At 47.7% G+C, this 19,742-nt stretch overlaps 1 protein-coding gene across 16 annotated transcripts in view; it reads right to left on the reverse strand.

Moving 5' to 3' along the window:
• Positions 1 to 638: 638 nt before the first annotated feature.
• The window catches only part of KDM5C (lysine demethylase 5C), a 32,439-nt gene continuing 13,335 nt past the window's right edge, over positions 639 to 19,742 (reverse strand). For 5 of the 16 annotated variants that reach the window (XM_027053521.2, XM_027053517.2, XM_027053510.2 and 2 more), the window contains 16 exons: positions 19,462 to 19,643; positions 19,205 to 19,367; positions 12,790 to 12,909; positions 12,488 to 12,682; positions 8,272 to 8,453; positions 8,059 to 8,183; positions 7,784 to 7,931; positions 7,068 to 7,173; positions 6,023 to 6,381; positions 5,276 to 5,414; positions 4,633 to 4,812; positions 4,349 to 4,486; positions 3,562 to 4,161; positions 3,222 to 3,291; positions 2,884 to 3,140; positions 1,534 to 2,781 (listed from right to left, as the gene is read on the reverse strand). In XM_027053521.2, the coding sequence (XP_026909322.1) occupies positions 2,416 to 2,781; positions 2,884 to 3,140; positions 3,222 to 3,291; positions 3,562 to 4,161; positions 4,349 to 4,486; positions 4,633 to 4,812; positions 5,276 to 5,414; positions 6,023 to 6,381; positions 7,068 to 7,173; positions 7,784 to 7,931; positions 8,059 to 8,183; positions 8,272 to 8,453; positions 12,488 to 12,682; positions 12,790 to 12,909; positions 19,205 to 19,367; positions 19,462 to 19,643 (3,330 nt within the window). In that variant the 3' untranslated portion in view covers positions 1,534 to 2,415. Of the gene's footprint in view, positions 1,504 to 1,533; positions 2,782 to 2,883; positions 3,141 to 3,212; positions 3,292 to 3,561; positions 4,162 to 4,348; positions 4,487 to 4,632; positions 4,813 to 5,275; positions 5,415 to 6,022; positions 6,382 to 7,067; positions 7,174 to 7,783; positions 7,932 to 8,058; positions 8,184 to 8,271; positions 8,454 to 12,487; positions 12,683 to 12,789; positions 12,910 to 19,204; positions 19,368 to 19,461; positions 19,644 to 19,742 lie in introns of those variants that run through there. The other 11 variants (XM_027053528.2, XM_027053515.2, XM_027053514.2 and 8 more) reach the window with 8 other exon arrangements.

Below are 19,742 nucleotides of genomic sequence, written 5' to 3' on the forward strand. Positions count from 1 at the left end.
ATAGGTACCCTTTCCCCCACCTGTTGGGTTACTTCTGGGGCAGACTGCCTTGCAGTGGGGAGTGGGAGTGAAGTGCTGAGCCTGAGCCCCTTCCTGTCCCTTTTGTAGCACTCAAGCCTATCTCTTCTCTACGGTGTCTCCTCCAACCCTCCTTTCATGATCCATTCCAAGTAAGTGGGCAGACAGGCCAACCTTTCCCCCTAGATTGGGGCCTGGGTTGAACTGGGCCCAGGACAGGGGTATTCATTGGCTCCTGCCTCCCCTTTAACTTGTACAGCCCAGTGCCTCCTGACCAGAAGGCTAGAGGCAGGGCTTAGCCAGATCCTCCCACCAATCAAAGCAGCCAGAAAATGGTGGGCTTTCTCACTCATCACTAGGTTCCCATCAACTGGAAATCTTGGGAAGGAGGAGAAATGGAGCAAAATGAACCCAGTGAGGGAGCAAATGAGAAAAGGGAGAGTAGTGATGACCCCCGATCTAGTCTAACACCCTCATTTTCCCTCATTGTCAAGACTCTGGGGCCCGGAAGGGGAAAAAAAAATCTGTCCAATATAAAGGCACCATTGACAACTCCATTTAAAATCGAATTCAGCTTGAAACCATTATGTTAAGCGAAAGAACAGTCACAAAGGATCACAAATTGTATGATTCCATTTATATAAAATGTCCAAAATAGGCAAATCCATAGAGATTAGTGGTGGCCTAGGGTCAAGGGGCGGGGGGGGGGGGGGGGGGAGGGCAGGGGAAGGGTGATGCCTGGGGAGTGTGATTTCATTTTGGAATGATGAAAACATTCTAAAATCTTTTGCAATGACGGTTGCACAACTAGAATATACTAAAAGCCATTGTACTGTATACTTTAAGTGGGTAAACTGTATGATATGTAAATTGTATCACAATAAAGCTGTAAAAGTGAACTTGGGCTGCAAATGACCACACATCTGAGCTTCAGTCTCCATTTCACAGGGGCAGAAAAAAACCCTTTAGGGTATAGACAAATCAGGGAAGCGTCCCTGAACATGGCATATGGGTGGGTCAGACAGGAAAGCATTCCACAAAGAATGAGATTATAAATATAACCTCGATCTTAAGGGCAATGAAGCATCATGGATGGTTTTAAGCAGCAAGAGTGACAAGATCACATCTGTACTTTAGAAACATCCCTCTAAATCACTGAGTTTTACATTTAAAGCAGGTAAATTTTATGATGTAGAAATTATACCTCAATAAAGCCAAGACCAAAATTCCCCTCAGGGGCTTGAGGAGGACAGACCGGAGGGCATGAAGTTGGAGGAGGCCGTGGCAGAAGTTTAGACGAGGTGGCAGGCCGTCCGTTGGGAGATGGGGGAAAATGGCTTGGGGGGTGGGGTAGGGGGAGACTCAGGACGTCTTGCCCTCAGGTAAGGAGAACCCGGTAGAACTTGTTTTCAGAACCCAGAGCTCCCAGACTTCAGCCCTAGTGCTCCTCCGCCGCTGACGGGTGATGGAGGCACTGTTCTCCCCCTTCAAAGAGAAATACACTTCAGAAACATGTTTCCAAAAAATGTTGCTAAGGGTTTTATTTCTAACAAGAGGAAAATAATAAAATAAAATTAAAATAGGCTTCAGTTGGAACCAAGTTTCTTTTTTTTTTTTTTTTTTTGAACAAATTAATTACACACCAACAATCTTCTTTTATTACAACATGAACCCAGGAGGAGGAAAGGAGATGGGATGGGACAGGGAGAGAAGGTCAAGGTGGTTGTGAGGACAAGCACCAAAAGCTTTCTTCAGATCATGGGGAGCTCCCCAGCCAAATTCATTTAAAATAAAAAACTGTGAGCACAGCTATGTGAAGTTTCCTCCTCCTGGGTAGACCAGTCAGGGGAAGGGGGAAGGGGGAAGGGGGAAGGGGGAAGGGGGAAGGGGGAAGGGGGATGGGAGGGGCAGGTAAAGGTGGGGGAATAGAGGTAGGAAAGGGGAGGGAGGAGAAAGAGTGAGAGGGAGGTGAGGTTAGTGTAGCATGGCCTGGCCAGGGCCAGAACTGGGGAGAGAAGGGAGAGGAGATTCCCCCAGTTTGCGTACGCACTGGCCTTGTCTCTGGAATGGTGCTGGCCCAGCCCCAGCCACCCCCCTGCCCACCTGCCCACCCATCTGTTTATCTGCCTCAGGTGTCTGGGAATGCTGGTTAGAGGCTACCAGGGAGGGGGACTCCAGGGGCCAGCCCCCAGGAGCTGAGGTCTGAACAATACCTTGGAGTCAGAATATAAAAGTCAAGGGACTCAGGGGTGGGCTGGGGAGTGGGGGGGGGACAGTGGCCATCCCCCCTACTTGCCCACCTCCCAAGAAGCAGGCTTGATGGTCAGAAAGAGGATCCTTGAGACCAACGGGGGGGGGGTGGTCTTTGTTAGGGGTCTGTGCTAGGCTCAGCCACTGTCACAACTGTTGCTGAGGTGGCTGCTGTGGGCAGGGCACATGCAGCCTAGGAGTCAGAGTAGAGAAAGGGGCCGAGGGGCCTGAAGTGGCCCCTAGTGCCGGCTCCAAGCCATTCTGGTTCTCCTGGGTGCTGGGGCTGCCAGTGGTGGGCAGGGGTTGGGGGGGGCCCTCACCCCCAGTCTCCTCCTCCAGCTCCTCCTCCTCCTGGGCCTCCTCAGCCTCTGGCCCTGAGCTCCGTACCCTCTTTGGCTCTAGCTCCTCTCGGGCTGGGTCATCGCCCTCCCCACCCCGATCCACCTTCCGCCGTCGCCGCCTCTCCAACGCCCGGCCCCGTGCCCGGCTCCCATGGCGCTCTGCCTTTTCCAGCTGTGTGATCAGACAGGCAGAAAGAGGTGTGGGCCAGTGGTCAGGCCTGGGCTCCCTGCCTCCTTGGCCTGACCTCCTGGCCCTGTCCATCCCTCTCCTTACCTCTAGAAGTGTGCGGATCCGCTCCATGTCTGGAGGCTGCCCAGCCTGCAATAGCTGCCAAATGCTGTGGTTTTCATCCAGGGTCACCTCAAGCAGGTCCCCTTCTAACATAAGCTCCTCTAGAGGGGCCCGAGTTGCCTCAGGCAGCTCCAACACAGGGCCAGTCAACTGTGGCAACAGCGAGGAAAGCAGCTCCAGGTCTGGTGGGTTGCGGGGACAGGCTGGGTTAGAGACTGCTCCTGGTTGTATCCCCACCACTAAAACAGAGCCGAGGACCACAGGGGTCACTGGGGATATCCAACCAACAGCCTACCCACACCTAGACCTACCTCTCTTACCTGAGCCCTCCCCGGGGGCTACCTTCTCAGGACTGGTCACACTGTCTCCGTTCTCCAGCAACCCCTGGACCTGCAAAGAGCAAGGATGGGTAGTGGTCGGTGAAACCAGGCCCTTATTTCCCACCAACCCCAGACTTGGGACGTTCCACCTCCTGGAGGAGGAGAGCAAAGGCTGCAGCACACGGAGCAGTCTGGGGATCTGGACAGAATGTAAGATGGGGCAGGGAGGCCAGGCCAAAAGAGGCCAGAAGTCAGAGAGCAGGGACAGGGCTGGCACCTAAATAGGGGCGGGGGCTAGGAGGCAGGAATTTGAGGGCAAGAGCTGGGTTGGGCAGCTCACCTTGGGCATATCCTTGCCACTGCCTTCTCTGAGAGGGTCAGAGGCAGGGGCTGAAGGGTAGGTAGGGGGTTCCTCAGGCCTGGGTTCAGCCTGCAGCCGCTGGCGAAGCTCGGCCAGCCGTCCCAACAGAGCAGTCACATCCTCAGAGGCCAAAGCCTGCCTGGCACGGCCTTGCCAGCTGATGGCCCTCTCTGTGAGACACTGCAGGGCCTCGCCCTCAGGCAGCCGCACAGGCAGTCTCTGCAGGGCTACCAGCAGTGCCAGGATGGTCTCCAGGCGGGGGCGCCGTGAGCGCATGCACAGCGGACACAAGAATTTGGTGTCCCACTCCCACCAGGCCAGCAGCGGGGACGAGGTGGGACTGGGCCTTGGGGAGCTGAGGAGGCGGGGTACCGACACACATCGCCCATGGAACCAGTCCTGACACAGGTCACACTGCAGAGCTCCCACCCCGGCCGGCACCTGCCCACACACACAGACGGAGGTTGCAGAGGAAGCTGTGGTCGATGATGCCAGTGGACTGGGCTTGGCGGAGTTGGTGCGACGCAGCTGCAGGATACCCTCCTTCTCCTTCTGTTCCCCCTCCTTGAAGGCCACGATCTGGCAGGCCCAGGACAGCGGGAGAGGAGGTCAGCGGCCCAGCCCCTCCCTTCTCTGACGCCATTAACACCCTACTCCCAAACCAGGAGAAGTGAGGCCCCAGGAGCAAGCGGTCTGGCCATAGTCGCCCCATTCAGACACCTATCACCACCAGGCTCTTCTCCCAAACAGGGCCCCAGCTCCTTACCACAGAGCCTGGGTCCCTGAGGTCCTGTGCAGACAGTCCCAGCAGCTCCGTGTCAGATTTGTACAACCCCAGCTCCTTCTCCATCCACCGGCTGCGCTTGGTGCTGTCTGAGCCGGCGTCTGCACACGGGCAGAGCACCTATGGCAGGCAGACAGAGCAGGGATGACTAGGCTTCTCCTACCTCCCACTGCCAGGACTTCCAAACCCCCACATCCTCACATGAGCCATCTCCCAACAGCCGGGCCAGAGGCAGGAGACGGTGCAGGTCAGGGTCCAGGCCTTACCTCCAGCAGCGTGTAGCAGGAATTCCTCTTGAGGAAAGTCTTGGATGCCTTCTCCCTCCAGGAGTGTGCCGTCAGTACCTGCAGCTCTAGCTGTCTCAGCTCCTCCAAGCCCACAGGTAGGTCCCGGCCCACAGCCACCAGGCCCTCTAAGTCATCCAAGCAGGGGTAGTGGTCACCATTCTGGGACAGGGACAAGAGAAAGCTCCAGTCAACTTGCCAACATCTACTGATGGTACTACTCTGCCCAGCCCTGAGCTGGGAGGAGGGACTGAACTGGTAGTCTTCGGGTAGAACAAACCAGGGATCATCCCACGGGAAGCACTCCTGTAGCTCCTACATCCACTGGCTTGTCCCCTGATACCAGTCAGTGCCAGTGACTGCCAGACTAATCATCCTCTTGTGGCCTGCCTCTCCCACCCTCCCTGCCCCTACCATTCTCACCCTTTCTACAACCTCTCTGCCCCCAGGCTGGCCCTGCAATCCCTCTTCACGCTGCTCACCACACCAAGCCCATTTTGCCTCCACTAGATGTACCGCGCTCACTTCTCTAGCCCACCCAACCCAGCGCAACCCAGTGTATGCCAGCTCTCCTGGCTGGATTGAAGGCCTGGGGTGGAGGTTCAGGGGGCAACAGGGTCCTCACTTGGATCTCATCCACATCAGCAATCCAGGCCCGGGCCTTAGCAAGAGCCTCCTTGAGAGCCTGGATGTTGGGCAAGTGAACAGGGATGTTTTCTGCCTCATGGATTATGGCCTCGAGTGTGGCTGGTGGATGCTTCTGCCTGAAGGTAGGGAAAAAAGAGGCCTCAGTGTAGGGTAATCTGCTTGACCAGCAGCCCGGCCTGACCGCCAGATATATCGGCATGGGACCCTGGAGCTGCCATGTGGGCCTACCTGCTAGTACTCTGCCTACAGGGGGCTGCTGGTCCCTGTTTGCTCCAGACCGCATGCACCCACCCGACTTCTGCCACAGCCTTCGTGCCTCTGCCTGGCCAACCAGTCTGTCATCCTGTTCACACTTCCTACACAACTGGAAAGATTAACCTGGCACTCCAGTTCATCAGACTGCCCTGTGTGTGGCTTCTTTCTATGGACAGCTGTCCACCTGCCTGTTAGTACTTGTGCTCACACGTGTGCCCACGTCAGCCCGTGGAGCTGGTGCCACTATACGTCTCTGTATCTGTCCATCTCTGCTTCCCCACTAGCCTATCTCTGCCTCTGTGTATATATGGAGTTTTAAAGGATAAGCTAGGGAAGAAAAAAGGGGAAGAAAGTCAATACACCAGTGACAGAGTCTGGTACCCAAGGCCACCCATGGGAATCATTTCTGGCTTCTCCACTAAACTTTGACGGTTAGGGTAGAGCAGGTAGGGGAGGAGGCTGGACCTACCTGGCCTCCAAGCAGAGGTGGGCTTTCTCCTCCCAGCGTTCAGCAATGGTCAGCAGCTCCTGCAGCTCAGCCCGGGCTTTGTCCACAGCAGGGCTAGGGGCTACGCTAGCACCCGCGACCAAAAGTCCCCGCATGACAGCCAGGGTGCCCCTCCGGGCTGAGGGGGCCAGCGTGCGCTTCACCTCATCCAGCCATCGTGCCTGTTCCACCTGCCGCTGGAGCTGCTGGGCCTCGGGCACCTCCACCCCTAGCAGCTGCCCCCTCTCCAACAGGGACTGCAGTAGCCCTGGACTGGAGGGCAGCGAGGCCAGGGCCTCACGGGCCTCAGCCTGGTAGGCCTCCACCTGTTCCAGAATACCCTACCGGGACACAGATGAAGAAGAAACTCCTCAGCTGGGCACACTTTGAGGTGCCACGGCCAAATACCTTTGCCCCACCTACCTTCTTAGCCTCCAGTATTTGGGAAAAGCACCTAACAGGGGCTGCACTCTCTTCCTGTCCCACACCCTAAAACAACAGTTCCTAATACTCAGTACCTGGTAGAATGCTCTGAGGAATTTATTAAAATGCAGATGCCTGGGCCCCACCCGTAGAGATTCTTCATAGGGTTTGGTCAAGAGTCTGTGCTTTGCGAAAGTCCCCAGAGGATTCTGATGTTTAGCACCAGGAGACCCTTGGCCCAGAACACACTTGCTACACTTGGCCTTCTCACAAACCCCTATGCTCATGCTGGTGTCACTGCCTTCTTCATCCCACCTCTCCTCTACCTCCCTGAACTTGACTCAGCTTTCTAGGCCCACAAACATCCTTGGTCCTTTATCTTCTTCCACTTCCACCAGGACACATTCCCTTGACTCCATATCCTGTACTTACCCCTTGCCACCTGACCCTCAAACCCCCTTTGCCTATCTCCTGTTATTCTCATAAGTGCATCCTATCTTGCCCAAACACTTGATGCTTTTGAAGGAAGCCAAGAGTAGCCTGCTGCTCGGGTCTCCCAATCCCCCTGAATCCTTATCAGCACTCTGAGTGCACTCCTCCTCACCTTGACATCCCCAATCTGGTGCATGGCACAAGGCAGGTTGTTCATCTGGTCCAGAAATGCCCGGAGCTCAGCCAGGGTCATCTGTAGACCAGCCACCCTGTGGGGGCTATGGAGTTTCACATGTGGGGTTTCAGGTCCAAACCCAGTCCCCTCCCTCCATCTCTGCACTCAGACCCAATGCCTTTTCTCATGCTTGCCCACCTGGATCTCTCACACTTCAGTGCCCCCAACTAGCCAGATCAGAGGGAGGAGGGTTTTAAGATATAAGCACATTCATATGATGAGAGCAAAGAATTGGAAGGGGGGAATATAGGATATGTTGGGGGGGGGGAAGCTGAGAAACTAAATGATAGTAACAAAGGCTGAACTTTTTAGCTCATCCTCTACTGCGAATTCTCTGATCAGGTTTATTCTTCTGTGTCCTTTCTTTGTCCCTAAACCTTCCACAACTCCTCTCTGGCCACAAAATCCCTCAGCCTGTCTGACATCTCCAGGTACCGATAAAAAGGACCATTTCTAGCTTTCTTAGCACTGAGGCACTCTTCTCCATCCTAGTTGCCTGATCTCCCTGCCCTCCCAACACCTCTTAGGCCACCTTGCGCTGTAGTGCTTGTCAGCTTCCTGCTGTCATCTGCCCAGTGGCATTCAGAGCCCACTCCTTCTAGGTGCTGGCTCCTCAGCAGGCTACCTGAACCCCACACATCCCACTGTCATACCCTGCTTCCTGGCCGCTGACTAGTCCCAGAGCCCGGGACACGCAGGCCTCTGCCTCACTCAGGCAGTTCTTCAGTTGCTGCAGCAGCTCACTGTTAGGAAACCTCCGTTCACGGGCCTCAGACTCTAGTGCCCTCAGCTCTTCAAGGCCTGGAGAGAGAATGAGAGCGGCAAGGAGTAGGCAGTATTGAGTAAAGGCAGAGAAGGGGGTGGGGAGGTACAGAACAAAAGGGAAGAGAACTTGCCTGTGGAGTCCCTCCGTCCCCCCATCACTCACTGCGCTTCCGCCCATCCTCCACCTCCAGGGCCACTCGAACTTTGTTGGCCCAGGTGTCAAAGGACTCGGCCCGAACCTTCAGTTTATGCAGCATAGCAGGGAGCTCATCCAAGGTGTATCGATACCTGGACGAAGACAGCAGGGAAGCACATCTGGCCCAGCTCTGTATCCCCCTCCCCAGCCCACTTCCTTCATAATAGGTCCTTGGCTCACCGCAGGTACTGCCGGCTACTGGAGCACTTGCAGAGGTCATTGATGTGGGAAAGGCAGACAAGCCCGTCCGGGCAGTCGTAGCAGGCCAGAGCTGACAGGAAGCATGTGGTCTTGCACTTGATGCATTGGCGCTCATCATCTGGGAGTAGCTCGAAAGCCTCTCGCTCAGCTTCCGTGATGCCCTGGGGGCAATTCAACCCACACACGTCATACAGAACCAGAACAGGGCTGCAGAAATGCCCCCATCGCTGCCACAACCAAGCCTCAACCTAGACTCCACAATCTGTGCTAAGAGCTGTGGAGAGCAAACTCGTAGAACATACTGCCTCTGTGAAGTTCAAACTCTCAAAACTGGAGGAATCAGATGAACCAGGGCAAGATCAGTGAGGGCTGAGAGGAAGAAAAATTGGGTAGGATTCAGATCAGCAGAGAGGGCCTTTATGGGTGAAAGGAGGTGAGGTGGTGGATCAAGGCACCAGAGAGGTGGCAACGTGCGGGAGCGGCTGAGAGAAAGGCTATGTGCAAGGGAAACGATGCTGGCTTCCGGTCCCTTGGCACCCAGTGTTCCAGGCACCATGCTGGCAGCTTAGCAGACAGGACACGCCGCATGCACACATATAACTCACAAAAATAAGACTCTGTGCTTGTGTCCAGTGTCTAAAGATACAATTTTTTTTTTCAACAACATGGTTTCCAAACCTATGCCAATGACTTCATCTGTCACTCAGATGAAGAAAAAGCCATCTGTTCCAAAAACGGACGAAAACCCAGCTAGGCTGAAGTAACCAAAAGACAACACAATGCTGTACCTTATGGGCAATTTTAGGGATTTCTAAAGGGAAATTTGGACTAACAGTTTTTGTTCTACATTGACTCTAACATCTAACCTCTGCATAAGATATGAGTCCATTGTACGTTACAAATCTCGCTCTGCCTCTTATTAGTTGTGTGATATTGAGTAAATTACTTAAACCTCTCTGGATTTCTGTTTCGCCGTCTTATTAAGTTGGAGATAATGGCACCATCCTCACTGTACTGTTACGAAAATTAACAAAGGTGCAGTGACTAAGACTTAGAAAAGTATCTTAATACTTAGAAGAAGTGGAACCACAAAATATCCCTAACAGCCAAAACAATCTTGAGAAAGAACAAAACTGGACGCATCATACTTCCTGACTTTGAACTATACTACAAAGCTATAATAATTAAAACAGTATGGTACTTGCATAAAAATAGACACACAGACAAATGGAACAGAATTAAGCCCTGAAATAAACCCCAAAATAAATAAAGTCAATTAACATTTGATATGGGAGCCAAGAATACTCAATACAGAAAGGACAGTCTCTTCAATAAATGACAGTGGAAAAACTGAGTAACCACATACAGATGAATTTGGACCCTTGTACCACTCGTGAAAATTAACTTGAAATTGATTAAAGACTTAAATGTAATGCCTAAAACCGTAAAACTCCTAAAAGAGAACACAGTGATAAAGTTGCTTGACATTGGTCCTGGCAATAACTTCTTGGATAGGACACCTAAGCACAAGCAACAAAAGCAAAAATAAGTAAGTGGGACTACTATAACAGCATCTGCACAGCAGAAGAAATCATCAACAAAATGAAAAGGCAACCTATGGAATGGGAGAAAGTATTTGTAAATCATCTGTTTGATAAAGGATTAATATCCAAAACATATAAGGAACTTATCCAACTCAATAGCAAAAAAAAAAAAACCCCACAAACAATGTGATTTAAAAAAACATGGGCAGTGGGGCGCCTGGGTGGCTCCGTCGGTTAAGCGCCTGACTCGGCTCAGGTCATGATCTCACAGTTCGTGAGTTTGAGCCCCGTGTCGGGCTCTGTGCTGACAGCTCAGAGCCTGGAGCCTACTTCACATTCTATGTCTCTCTCTCTCTCTGCCCCTTCCCTGCTCATGCTCTGTCTCTCTCTGTCTCAAAAATAAACAAACATTAAAAAAAAAAATTTTTTTAAAAAGAAAAAAAAAAACACGGGCAGAGAACCTGAACAGATACTTTTCCAAAGAGATACAAATGGGCAAGAGGTACATGAATATACACTCAACAGGACCACCATCAGGGAAGTACAAATCAAAACCACAATGTGATATCACCTTACACCTGTCAGAATGGCTATTACCAAAAGAGATAAGTGTTGGCATGGATGTGGATAAAAGGGAACCCTTGCACACTGTTAGTGGGAATGTAAACTGACTCAGCTACTTGGAAAATAGTATGGAGGTTCTTCAAAAAATTAAAAATAGAACTACCCTATGATCTAGCAATGTCAATCCTGGATATATACCCAAAAGAAATAAGAATCTCAAAGAGATATCTGCACTCCCATGATCACTGCAGCATTATTCACAACAGCCAAGCTATGGAAACAACCTAAGAGTTCATCAGTGGCTGAACAGATCAGAAAAATGTGATATATACATACAATGTAATATTATCCAGCCATGAGAAAGAAGGAAATCCTGGCATTTGTAAGACATGGATGAGCCTGGTGAACATTATACTAAGTCAAGTATGTCAGCCAAAGAAAAAAACAAATACTATAGGATATCACTTATGTATGGAATCTAAAAAAGCCAAATTCATAGACACAGAGTAGAATAGTGGTTTCCAAGTGCTGGGGAGTAGGGGAAATGGGAGATATTGGTCGAGGACACACACTTCCAGTCAAAAGTTGAGCAGGTCTGGGGGATCTAATGTACAGCATGGTAACCGTAGAAAAGAAGAAAAAAAAAGAGTAAGTGCTCAACAAATATTTACTATTATTAACTTTAATTTTCAGATTAAGGATACCTATTCTCACAGGCCTATCCCATTTTACTGAGGAGGAAACTATGTCTCAGAGGGTCTGTAACCTGCCCAAAGTAAGAATCTGATGACAGTCTATTTTGACTATAAAGTCAGAGAATGCTCTAAGGACGAAGCTCCTAGGTATTTCTGGAACATAGGCTCCTCTGAGAATTGGATACAAGGTACGAGCCCTCTCCCCATAAAAGTGCTCAAATACACACACACAGTCTTTTACAGATTTTTAAGACTAGGGGGTCGAGAACCTTTCTCTACAGTAAGGACCAAGTATAACGAATTCTCAGGGTCAGGATGAGAACACCTTGTCTTCCCACCTTGCTGTGGCTCCTTCTTGTAGTCTGATACAACCTCAGGGTCATCATTTAATAACTGCACTGAACAGAAAAAGAGAATGATGCCTGGAAAAGCCCAGGGGCTTACCAACTAACACCAGAGACTTCCAACATCACCACAGCTGCAATTCTCCTTACAGCCCATGCTCATAGGCAAATTATAAATGAGCTTTAAAATAAGAAAGGATTACCCTAAATGGGCAGCAAGGGATCCCTCAGGACCAGCATTCCCTTGTAATATTATGTAGGACTCTAAGTCAATTCCCTAGTTGGGCAAGAGTGGAACTTTAAGAAGGCAGCTGAGCTACAAGAGTAGCACTCCCACTGGTCTACAAACACAGCTGACCACAGGATTACGAGAAATCTACTAAAGGAGGACCGCCTTTGTATTTGGTAGTGTCACCCTAGTTTGGGCTACTGAACCATCTGAATGCAATAAAATGGCATTTGCTAAAAAATGTTCCATATTTCAATCATTTCCTTCATGTGTTACTATTACCAACAACAGCAGCTGCTATGTTGCAAGCATAATAATAGATACTTTGACATAAATAAATGACCTTACTCAAGCTTTACAACTCCCTTGCAAATGTGGTATTTAGTCCCATTTTCCAGAGTAGGGAAGTGAGACTATGAGAGGTTATTCAACCTGAACAGGTCACCCAGCTAATCAGCAGTGGGGGTTTCATATGCCAGGCTGTCCTGTCAGGTGATTTAAATAATGACAAACAGCGGTAACACCAGGACCTGCTGCGGGTCAGTTACTTAACATAATCTTTAATCTACTCAACTATCCAAAAAGATAAACGTTATAATCCCCATTTTTCAGAGATGGATTAGGACGCTCTGCAAAGTAAATTAACTTGCTCACAGCTGTTGATAAATGGCAGAGCAGAGAATGGAAAGGGATTTCTAATCCAGATGCATCTAGTTCTTTTTACTACACTCCAAGACTAGAGGGTACATCTATTTCTTTCTTCCCCCACTTCTGCTGGGCTAGGGTGCCTAATTCAGGGCACTCTCCCCTCCACCCTACCTTTTCAAGCAGGGCCTTTCGTAGACGCCGTTCCTCCTGCACCATGATGAACATCTCCTTATGCACAGCTGCGGCCAGGTTCAGGTCCAGCTTCTCTGGGCAGGCAGCCATCTTACAGATGAGCTCCTCATGGGAGAAGACACAGTATCTTCGGAGCCGGCGGTAGTGCTCAATGCATTGGCGCCCAGCTGGCAACTGTGGACAGATTCACGGTTGAGTGTGGCCAAGTCTGAAGGCCATGGTGCCTCAGCTTCCCCACATCCCTCCTGCTTCTCCCTGCCAACCCACCACACTCCACTCACCCAGTCAGCAGTGCAAAAGTTGACAGCCTCCGCAAAGTTGTAGCCTTGGTTGAAGCCACTGTGGTAAGCACGAGGGAAGGTAATGACAAATTCTCCTGCACACTGGTTTGTACGGACAACCTGAGGAAGAAAAAGGCCAGGAAACCTGATTTAAGTGCAGGGTTCTTAAGGAGACAAAGGAGAGCTTGAGGAAACAGTGTGACAACAGAGTTCCAGATCCAATTCCAAAAGGACCGACCACTGGCCTCTGCTCTCAAAGTTGTGACTTATGTTGGCAGCCAACAGGAAGATCAGAGTCAAAAGTAGGAAATGTACGTACCAAAGTATTTCAATTTTCCTACTAATTTTTATAAAAATTTAAAATCTCACTTTTCATTAAGCTGGCTAAGCCTTAAGCCTTTTTCATTAATAATTATTTTTATCAGTCATATATGCAGTTCCCAGAGCCATGTGTTCTACAAGATTTGTTTTAAAATCAGCAGGCCCTGGGGCGCCTGGATGGCTCAGTTGGTTAAGCATCTGACTCTTGATTTCAGTTCAGGTCACAATCTCGTGGTTCGTGGCTTCGAGCCCCACATCGAGCTCTGTGCTGACAGTGCAGAGCCTGCTTGGGATTCTCTGTCTCTGCCCCCCCACCCCGCCTCTTCTATTGGTGAAAGCCAATCACTTTCACCTCTTCTATTCTGGCATTCTCCTTAACAACCCTAAATAACATGCCTCTCGACTATACTGAAAATAGCCACCTATTATTTCTCAGTTTGCTTAGTTTTCCATGCATGTATTAGTAATTCAATCCCAACCTTTTAGACAAGTGTCCAACCCTCTTCTCGTCTATCAGTTTTCACCTTTCTGTTGCAGAGCCTTATGATCTGTTCCAACCTGAACCAGCTACACTATACTCCCTGGATCGTCACTCTGCCATGATGATCTCCTGTTTCCTAGATCCCAGGTCTTCCTCTTTCTTGGTGTATTCTTTTGCTGTACTTGAGCACATCCTCCAATTGATGCCTAGGAAACAGTGGGAACAACTTTTTTTTTGAAAATGTTTCTATTCTACTCTCATACTGCATAATTTGACCATATAGAATTCTAAATTGAAAACCATTTCGAAGGCATGGCTCTAGTCTTCTAGATTCTAGTGATGCTTTTGAAAAGTCTGAAGCCATCCTGATTTCTAGTGCTATGAATTAAACCTCTTTTCTCTCTCAGAGAGCTTGTAGGATTTTTTCTGGTCCAAGTGTTTGATATAAAAATTTTACCAGATATACTTGGTGTAGATCTATTTTCATTCATGTACTGGGTAGGCGCTTCAATTCTGAAAGCTTGGGTCTTTTAGTTCAGGAAAATTTTCTTGAATGATTTCATTAATGATTTGTTTTCATCTCTGCTCTTTTCAGAACTCATTTGAATATAGAACCTTCTGAACAAATTCTCTACCTTTTCTCAACTTTCGTTACCATTTCCCATCTTTACTGTTTATCCTCTAAACCTTTTTCTTCCACTTTTGCTATCACAATTTTAATTTCCAAGAGCTCTTTTTTGTTCATCAGGATGTTCTTTTTAGAGTATCCTGTTCTTATTTCAGTTTGCAATATATGCTCATCTCTGAAGATCTTAGTGAGATTTCCTTCCCTTTTCAAGTTCTTTTAATGTTTATTTTTCAGAGAGAGTGAGCAAGTGAGCGCATAAGCAGGAGAGGGTCAGGGAGAGAGGGAGACAGAATCTGAAACAGGCTCCAGGCTCTGAGCTGTCAGCACAGAGCCCGATGTGGGGCTTGAATCCATTCACCACGAGATCATGACCTGAGCTGAAGATGGATGCTCAACCGAATGAGCCACCCAGCACCCCATCCCTTTTCTTTTTGAAGTTTACTTCTCTCCCTGCCTAACCTCTGTTTATACAGGTTGCTTTTTTGTTGTTGTTTGGTTCTGTTTTCTAGAGTTTCCTCAGTTGTCTGTTAATCTGTGGCTGTCTACTTTTTTAAGAGTAAAAAATGGAAAAGCTGAATGGAAGTTCTGAGTATATAGGTGAAGTCTGTCAACTGTCGCTGTAGGGTGATGTGGCTGAGCCATTTAGTTTGGGAAACTGTAGGTCTTTCTTTTCAGGTCACTCAAGATTCTCCAGGGAAAACTCCTTTTTTTTTGCCTGAAAGAAAAACATCTAGCTGCTAGTTCTGAGAACCAAGTGAAGGAAGACTGGGAACCTCAGCATCCATCACTCATACAATGATGAATCCTACTATTTTCACTTTCTCCATCCTCAACTGTACCTAGACCTCTGTCCAGAGATATTTTATTTTAACCTCTTCAAAAGTAAATCTCCAGTCTTCTGCTTTAGTGAGGGAGGGTCACATTTCCAGCTGCCCAGCATGGCAGGGGATCTCACAGCTTCTTATAGACATGAATGAATCCTTATTTTCACCCCATTCTTCTTTCCTCCCAGAATGTCTGGTGCCACTGACTACTGAACCTCTGGGAGGATTCTGAACTATATATCAGGTTGCTTGGTTCTGAGATGTTTCAATACTGGCTTAAGTTTCAATTTTCTTATCTGTTTTCTAGTTTCAAGAATTTTGCTCTCTTGTCTCCATTTTAATAATTTTTTACCTTAAAAAAAAAAAAGCCCTTTGTGCCATTTTAGTGGAGTTTCAGCAAGGAATGGAAGCAGCCATGTGTTAGTTTGCCATCTTTAGGAGAAGCCTCACAAAGTTTTTTGAGATGAATATTAAGATGAATATTCAATGCTGATGAACACACAGTGAAATAGGTGCAAGGCTGGTAATGGGACCAGTAACTAAAACTAAGATATTATTACTGATATATATCAAGAGCCTAAAATGTTTATACCCTTCAAAACAATCTGCTAGGATTCTAGATTATTGGGGAGAATTAACATCCTCATGACACTGAAATTTCCCATTCATGAATACATCTCCGCATTTATCCAGGTCGTGCATCAGCTCCCACCTCCAATACATTTTCTTTTCAAAGATGCAACAGCATTTCTTGCCTGGATTATTGTACTGGCCCCCATTACCAAGCACCAGAATTATCTTCCAAAAAATGCAAATCTGACCAGCAATGCCCCTGCTGAGAACCCCTTACTTGAAACTCCATGTCCACATGATTGAAGCCACTGTTACTCTTCCCTCAAGGATCATTCCTTCTACAAATGCTTTCCTGACCCCCTCTTCCTAATGACACAGTCTGTTGTTCTTCTGAAGCACCTCTAACATTTATTCCACTTGTTTACTCACCTCTGTTGTCCACTCAACTGCACATACCTGAAGGTAGGGACTGGTTTATTTGTCTTCAAGGTGCTGGCCAGAGGCCTTGTACACACAGGGAGTTCTAGCAGTAGTACTTGCTGAATGACCTAAACCCAGCCTTGATTCTATAGATGTGAAAACTGAGTCCCAGAGAAGCTTCAAGTAGCAGAGCCAGAAATAGAACTTAATGCTCCTGACTCTTATCTCAACCTGCACCCTCACTTTGGCAATGTTACTTTACCATGTCCTATGTAGTTATTTAAAAAGGCTCTCCTCACATTCTGTAGCTGTTAAAAATGACCCAAATATCCATCAAGTGGTGAATGGATAAACAAAATGTGATACATTCATACAATGGAATATTATTCTACCATAAATAGAAATGAGGTTCTGACACATGCTACAACATGGATGAACCTCAAAAACATTATGCTAAGTGAAAGAAGCTGGATGCAAAAGACCACATATTATTCCATTTAGAAGAATTGTCTAGGAAAGGCAAATCTCTAGTGACAGAAGGCAGATTAGTGGTTGCCTAGGACTAGGGGTTGGAATGGAGAGTGACTGCAAAAGGGCATGAGGGATCTTTTTGGGGTGATAAATGTTCTAAAACTGGATTGTGGTGATGGCATGGCACAACTGTGTAAATTCACTGAACTGTGTACACTTAAAATGGGTAAATTTTAAGGTATGTAAATTATACTGCAATAAAAAAAATTTGTTTAAAAAGATGGTTATAAGCAGCTCATAGTAAGAAAGCAACAATCATTCTAGCCCAGCACTGTCCAACAGAAATATAATGCCAGCCACATATGTACTTTTAAATTCTCTAGTACCACATTAAAAAAGTAAAAAGAAACAAGTAAAATTAATAACTTCAGAGTATTCTAATAGATCCACAATATCAGCATTTCAGTGTGTAAGTGGTATACAAAAATATCAGTAAGATATTTTCATACTAAGTCTTGACATCCGACACATGTTTTATACTTTCAGCACATTTCAGATTGGACTAGCCATGTTTCAAGTGCTCAGCAGCCACATGTGGCTAGTGGCTACCAAACTGGACAGTGTCGTTCTAGATCATTAAACTTAAAATGAGATTATAAAACCCATACACTGATTGTTATATCAAAATTTACATAGAAAAATAACAGATGGGAAACATAACAAAATGTGGAGGAAATAGAGATGATCACTATATTTCCATTTTCTGGAAAGGGGGCAGGTTTCTTTTATAATGAAAATAAAACTTACACTATATAGCTATAAAAAAAATGGTTTTCTTCTGCCAAAGGGGAAGGGGGGAGGGGGTGGGCTAAAGATAGATCCTGGGGGAGCTTCAGCTGGCTAAACTGCAGGCTGCCAGCATGAGAATATGAAAATCAGATGCCTTGGATTGAGGGGATACTGCCAAGTCCAAAGAGTCTGGAGATGCTGGGAACCACCTATAGGAGGGGCAGGGTGGGGGTAGGGTGAAGCAGCAGCTGGCCAGAGAAGCTGGTGAGCCATGAGCAGGACAAATGCTGTGGAGCTGGAAGCAAAGAGCACATGTTTAAAAATATGTAATAAATTTTTCTTAAAAAGAGTTAAGGATTAAATACACACACACACACACACACACGTACGTGTGTGTGTGTGTGTGTGTGTGTGTATCTTGGCTGTCTAAATCTTTAAGGAGAATCCTCTTCTACTCATAATTTTCCTTGGCACTGTAGGCAAGGTCTAATGCTGTGCTATGTGTCAGGAAGAATGGACTGTGAGGAAGTCAGACCCAGTGTCTACTTACGAAGAGCTGAACTGGAAGGGCCCTTGATCATCTCCACCTCTCGAGTCCAGTAATTCTTAAATGGGGTGAGGCAGTGACGGAAAAGGATACCTGCCATCCCCCTACCACTCTGCCACCTCAAGTGGAAGAAGGCTGCCTGAACTGTTGTAGGATACACTTCCACTAATTCCCTAGATCCCTCAAGGCTTGGTTAAGTATCACTAAAGTAGCTAATAAAAAAATACTACAGGTTATGTAGTATATCAAAACAAGGTGAAGGCAAGAAACAATATGGGTGAGAACCACTGACCTAGTCCAAAGCTCTACTGTACAGGTGCTCGGGGATCTCAAGGAGACATTAATTCAATATGTACTGACCGCTTACCACATCCTATGCATTACACCAAGTGGCAGGGCAGCCAAGGTGTTGGCAGGGGGCGGGGGGGGGGGGGGGGTGAAGGGAGTGGGGAGGAGGAGTAGCACAGAATAAGACTCAAAGTACAGGTGGACGATGTACCAATTACTGACCCTACAGGACTGTTGATCAGGCTGTTTTAAGATCTACACCAGAAAACTGGCTGATGCTAATGCTTGAAAATTTCATATAGGCAAGCCAGATTGTATACCCAGCAAAACATTTTATAGTGTGGGAGAGAAGTCCACAGAGGAGGAGGATAGGTTCAGTCTAGGACTCTGGGTTCAACTTTATTTTAAATGTTGACATTGGCACTTTTTTTTAGAGGTTACTTCCCCTCCAGCTTTACTGTGATATAGCTGATGTATAATACCCTACAAGTTTAAGGTGTACAACACGTTGACCTGATACACTTATATATTGCAAAATAATTACTACCACAGAACTTTTGACCTGTTAAATAAGTAAAAAGACCTACCCATTGCTCCCAAAAGGGCTACTATATGGAACATGTCAGAGACTGCTAGTTGCCCCCCAATATTCATTCTCACCCTCTCTCACAACAATATGAATTTCTAACTGGTACATGACCATCTGGAGTAAGAACCACATTTTCCAGTCTTCCTTGTAACTAGACATGGCCACGTGACTAAGCTGTGACTAACAGGAGATGAATGGAAATGACGCGCGTCTTGCTGTCCTTCTGCCACTTCCCTCTCCTACTGGCTGTCATACAGACGTGAAAAGAACCATCCTGAGGTGTTGCCCTCAAACACATGGCCCAGAGCGCTCACCATCACATCATGTATCTAACTATTGCTATGTGAAGTCTCTATTAGAGATGTCGAATAAAGATAAAAGAGGAAAAAGAAAGAAGCACGGGTAGATTCCAGATGAACACCACCACCACAAAGGACATCGCTACACCATTCCTACCCCTTGTCCTTGTTTCCTGAGCACTCACCGGCACACCATGGGACATGAGGGTATTGGGATTCATGAGGGTGACAAGTTGGTGCAGGAGGTCAGGCTGGCTATCAAAGAGCTCAGGTGTCAGCTTCTTCATCACCTCTTCCAAATGTTCTGCTGCAAGTGAGGGTACCCCATACCAGGTCTTCGGCTCACCCCTGGCCATGTGGAAAGGGGACATATGGAGTGGTCACACACATGGTCCTCAGGGGGCCTACCCTGCCTCCCCAGCTTCCCAGGGCCCCCGCTCACCAATGGAGGTAGTTAATGGAGTAACTCCAGTGATCCTCAATATGCCAGCAAAAGGCTGAAAAGACCATGCCCACATAGAGCCAGGGCACCTTCATGCCAGAAATATCTGCATTGATGTGGCATAGTACAGACTGCTCCAACACTGGCATCACATTCAGGTTCCAACCACTGGTAGCATACTCCTGTCAGGTTGGGTATTTGTGGATAGGGGAAGAAGGTTATACTAAGGAACCGAGAGCTTTAGCCCAGGGAACCTTAATTTTGAGGTCATAGACTTTTTT

The sequence above is a fragment of the Acinonyx jubatus genome, chromosome X (assembly GCF_027475565.1).
Source record: "Acinonyx jubatus isolate Ajub_Pintada_27869175 chromosome X, VMU_Ajub_asm_v1.0, whole genome shotgun sequence".
NCBI classification, from domain to species: Eukaryota; Metazoa; Chordata; class Mammalia; order Carnivora; family Felidae; genus Acinonyx; species Acinonyx jubatus.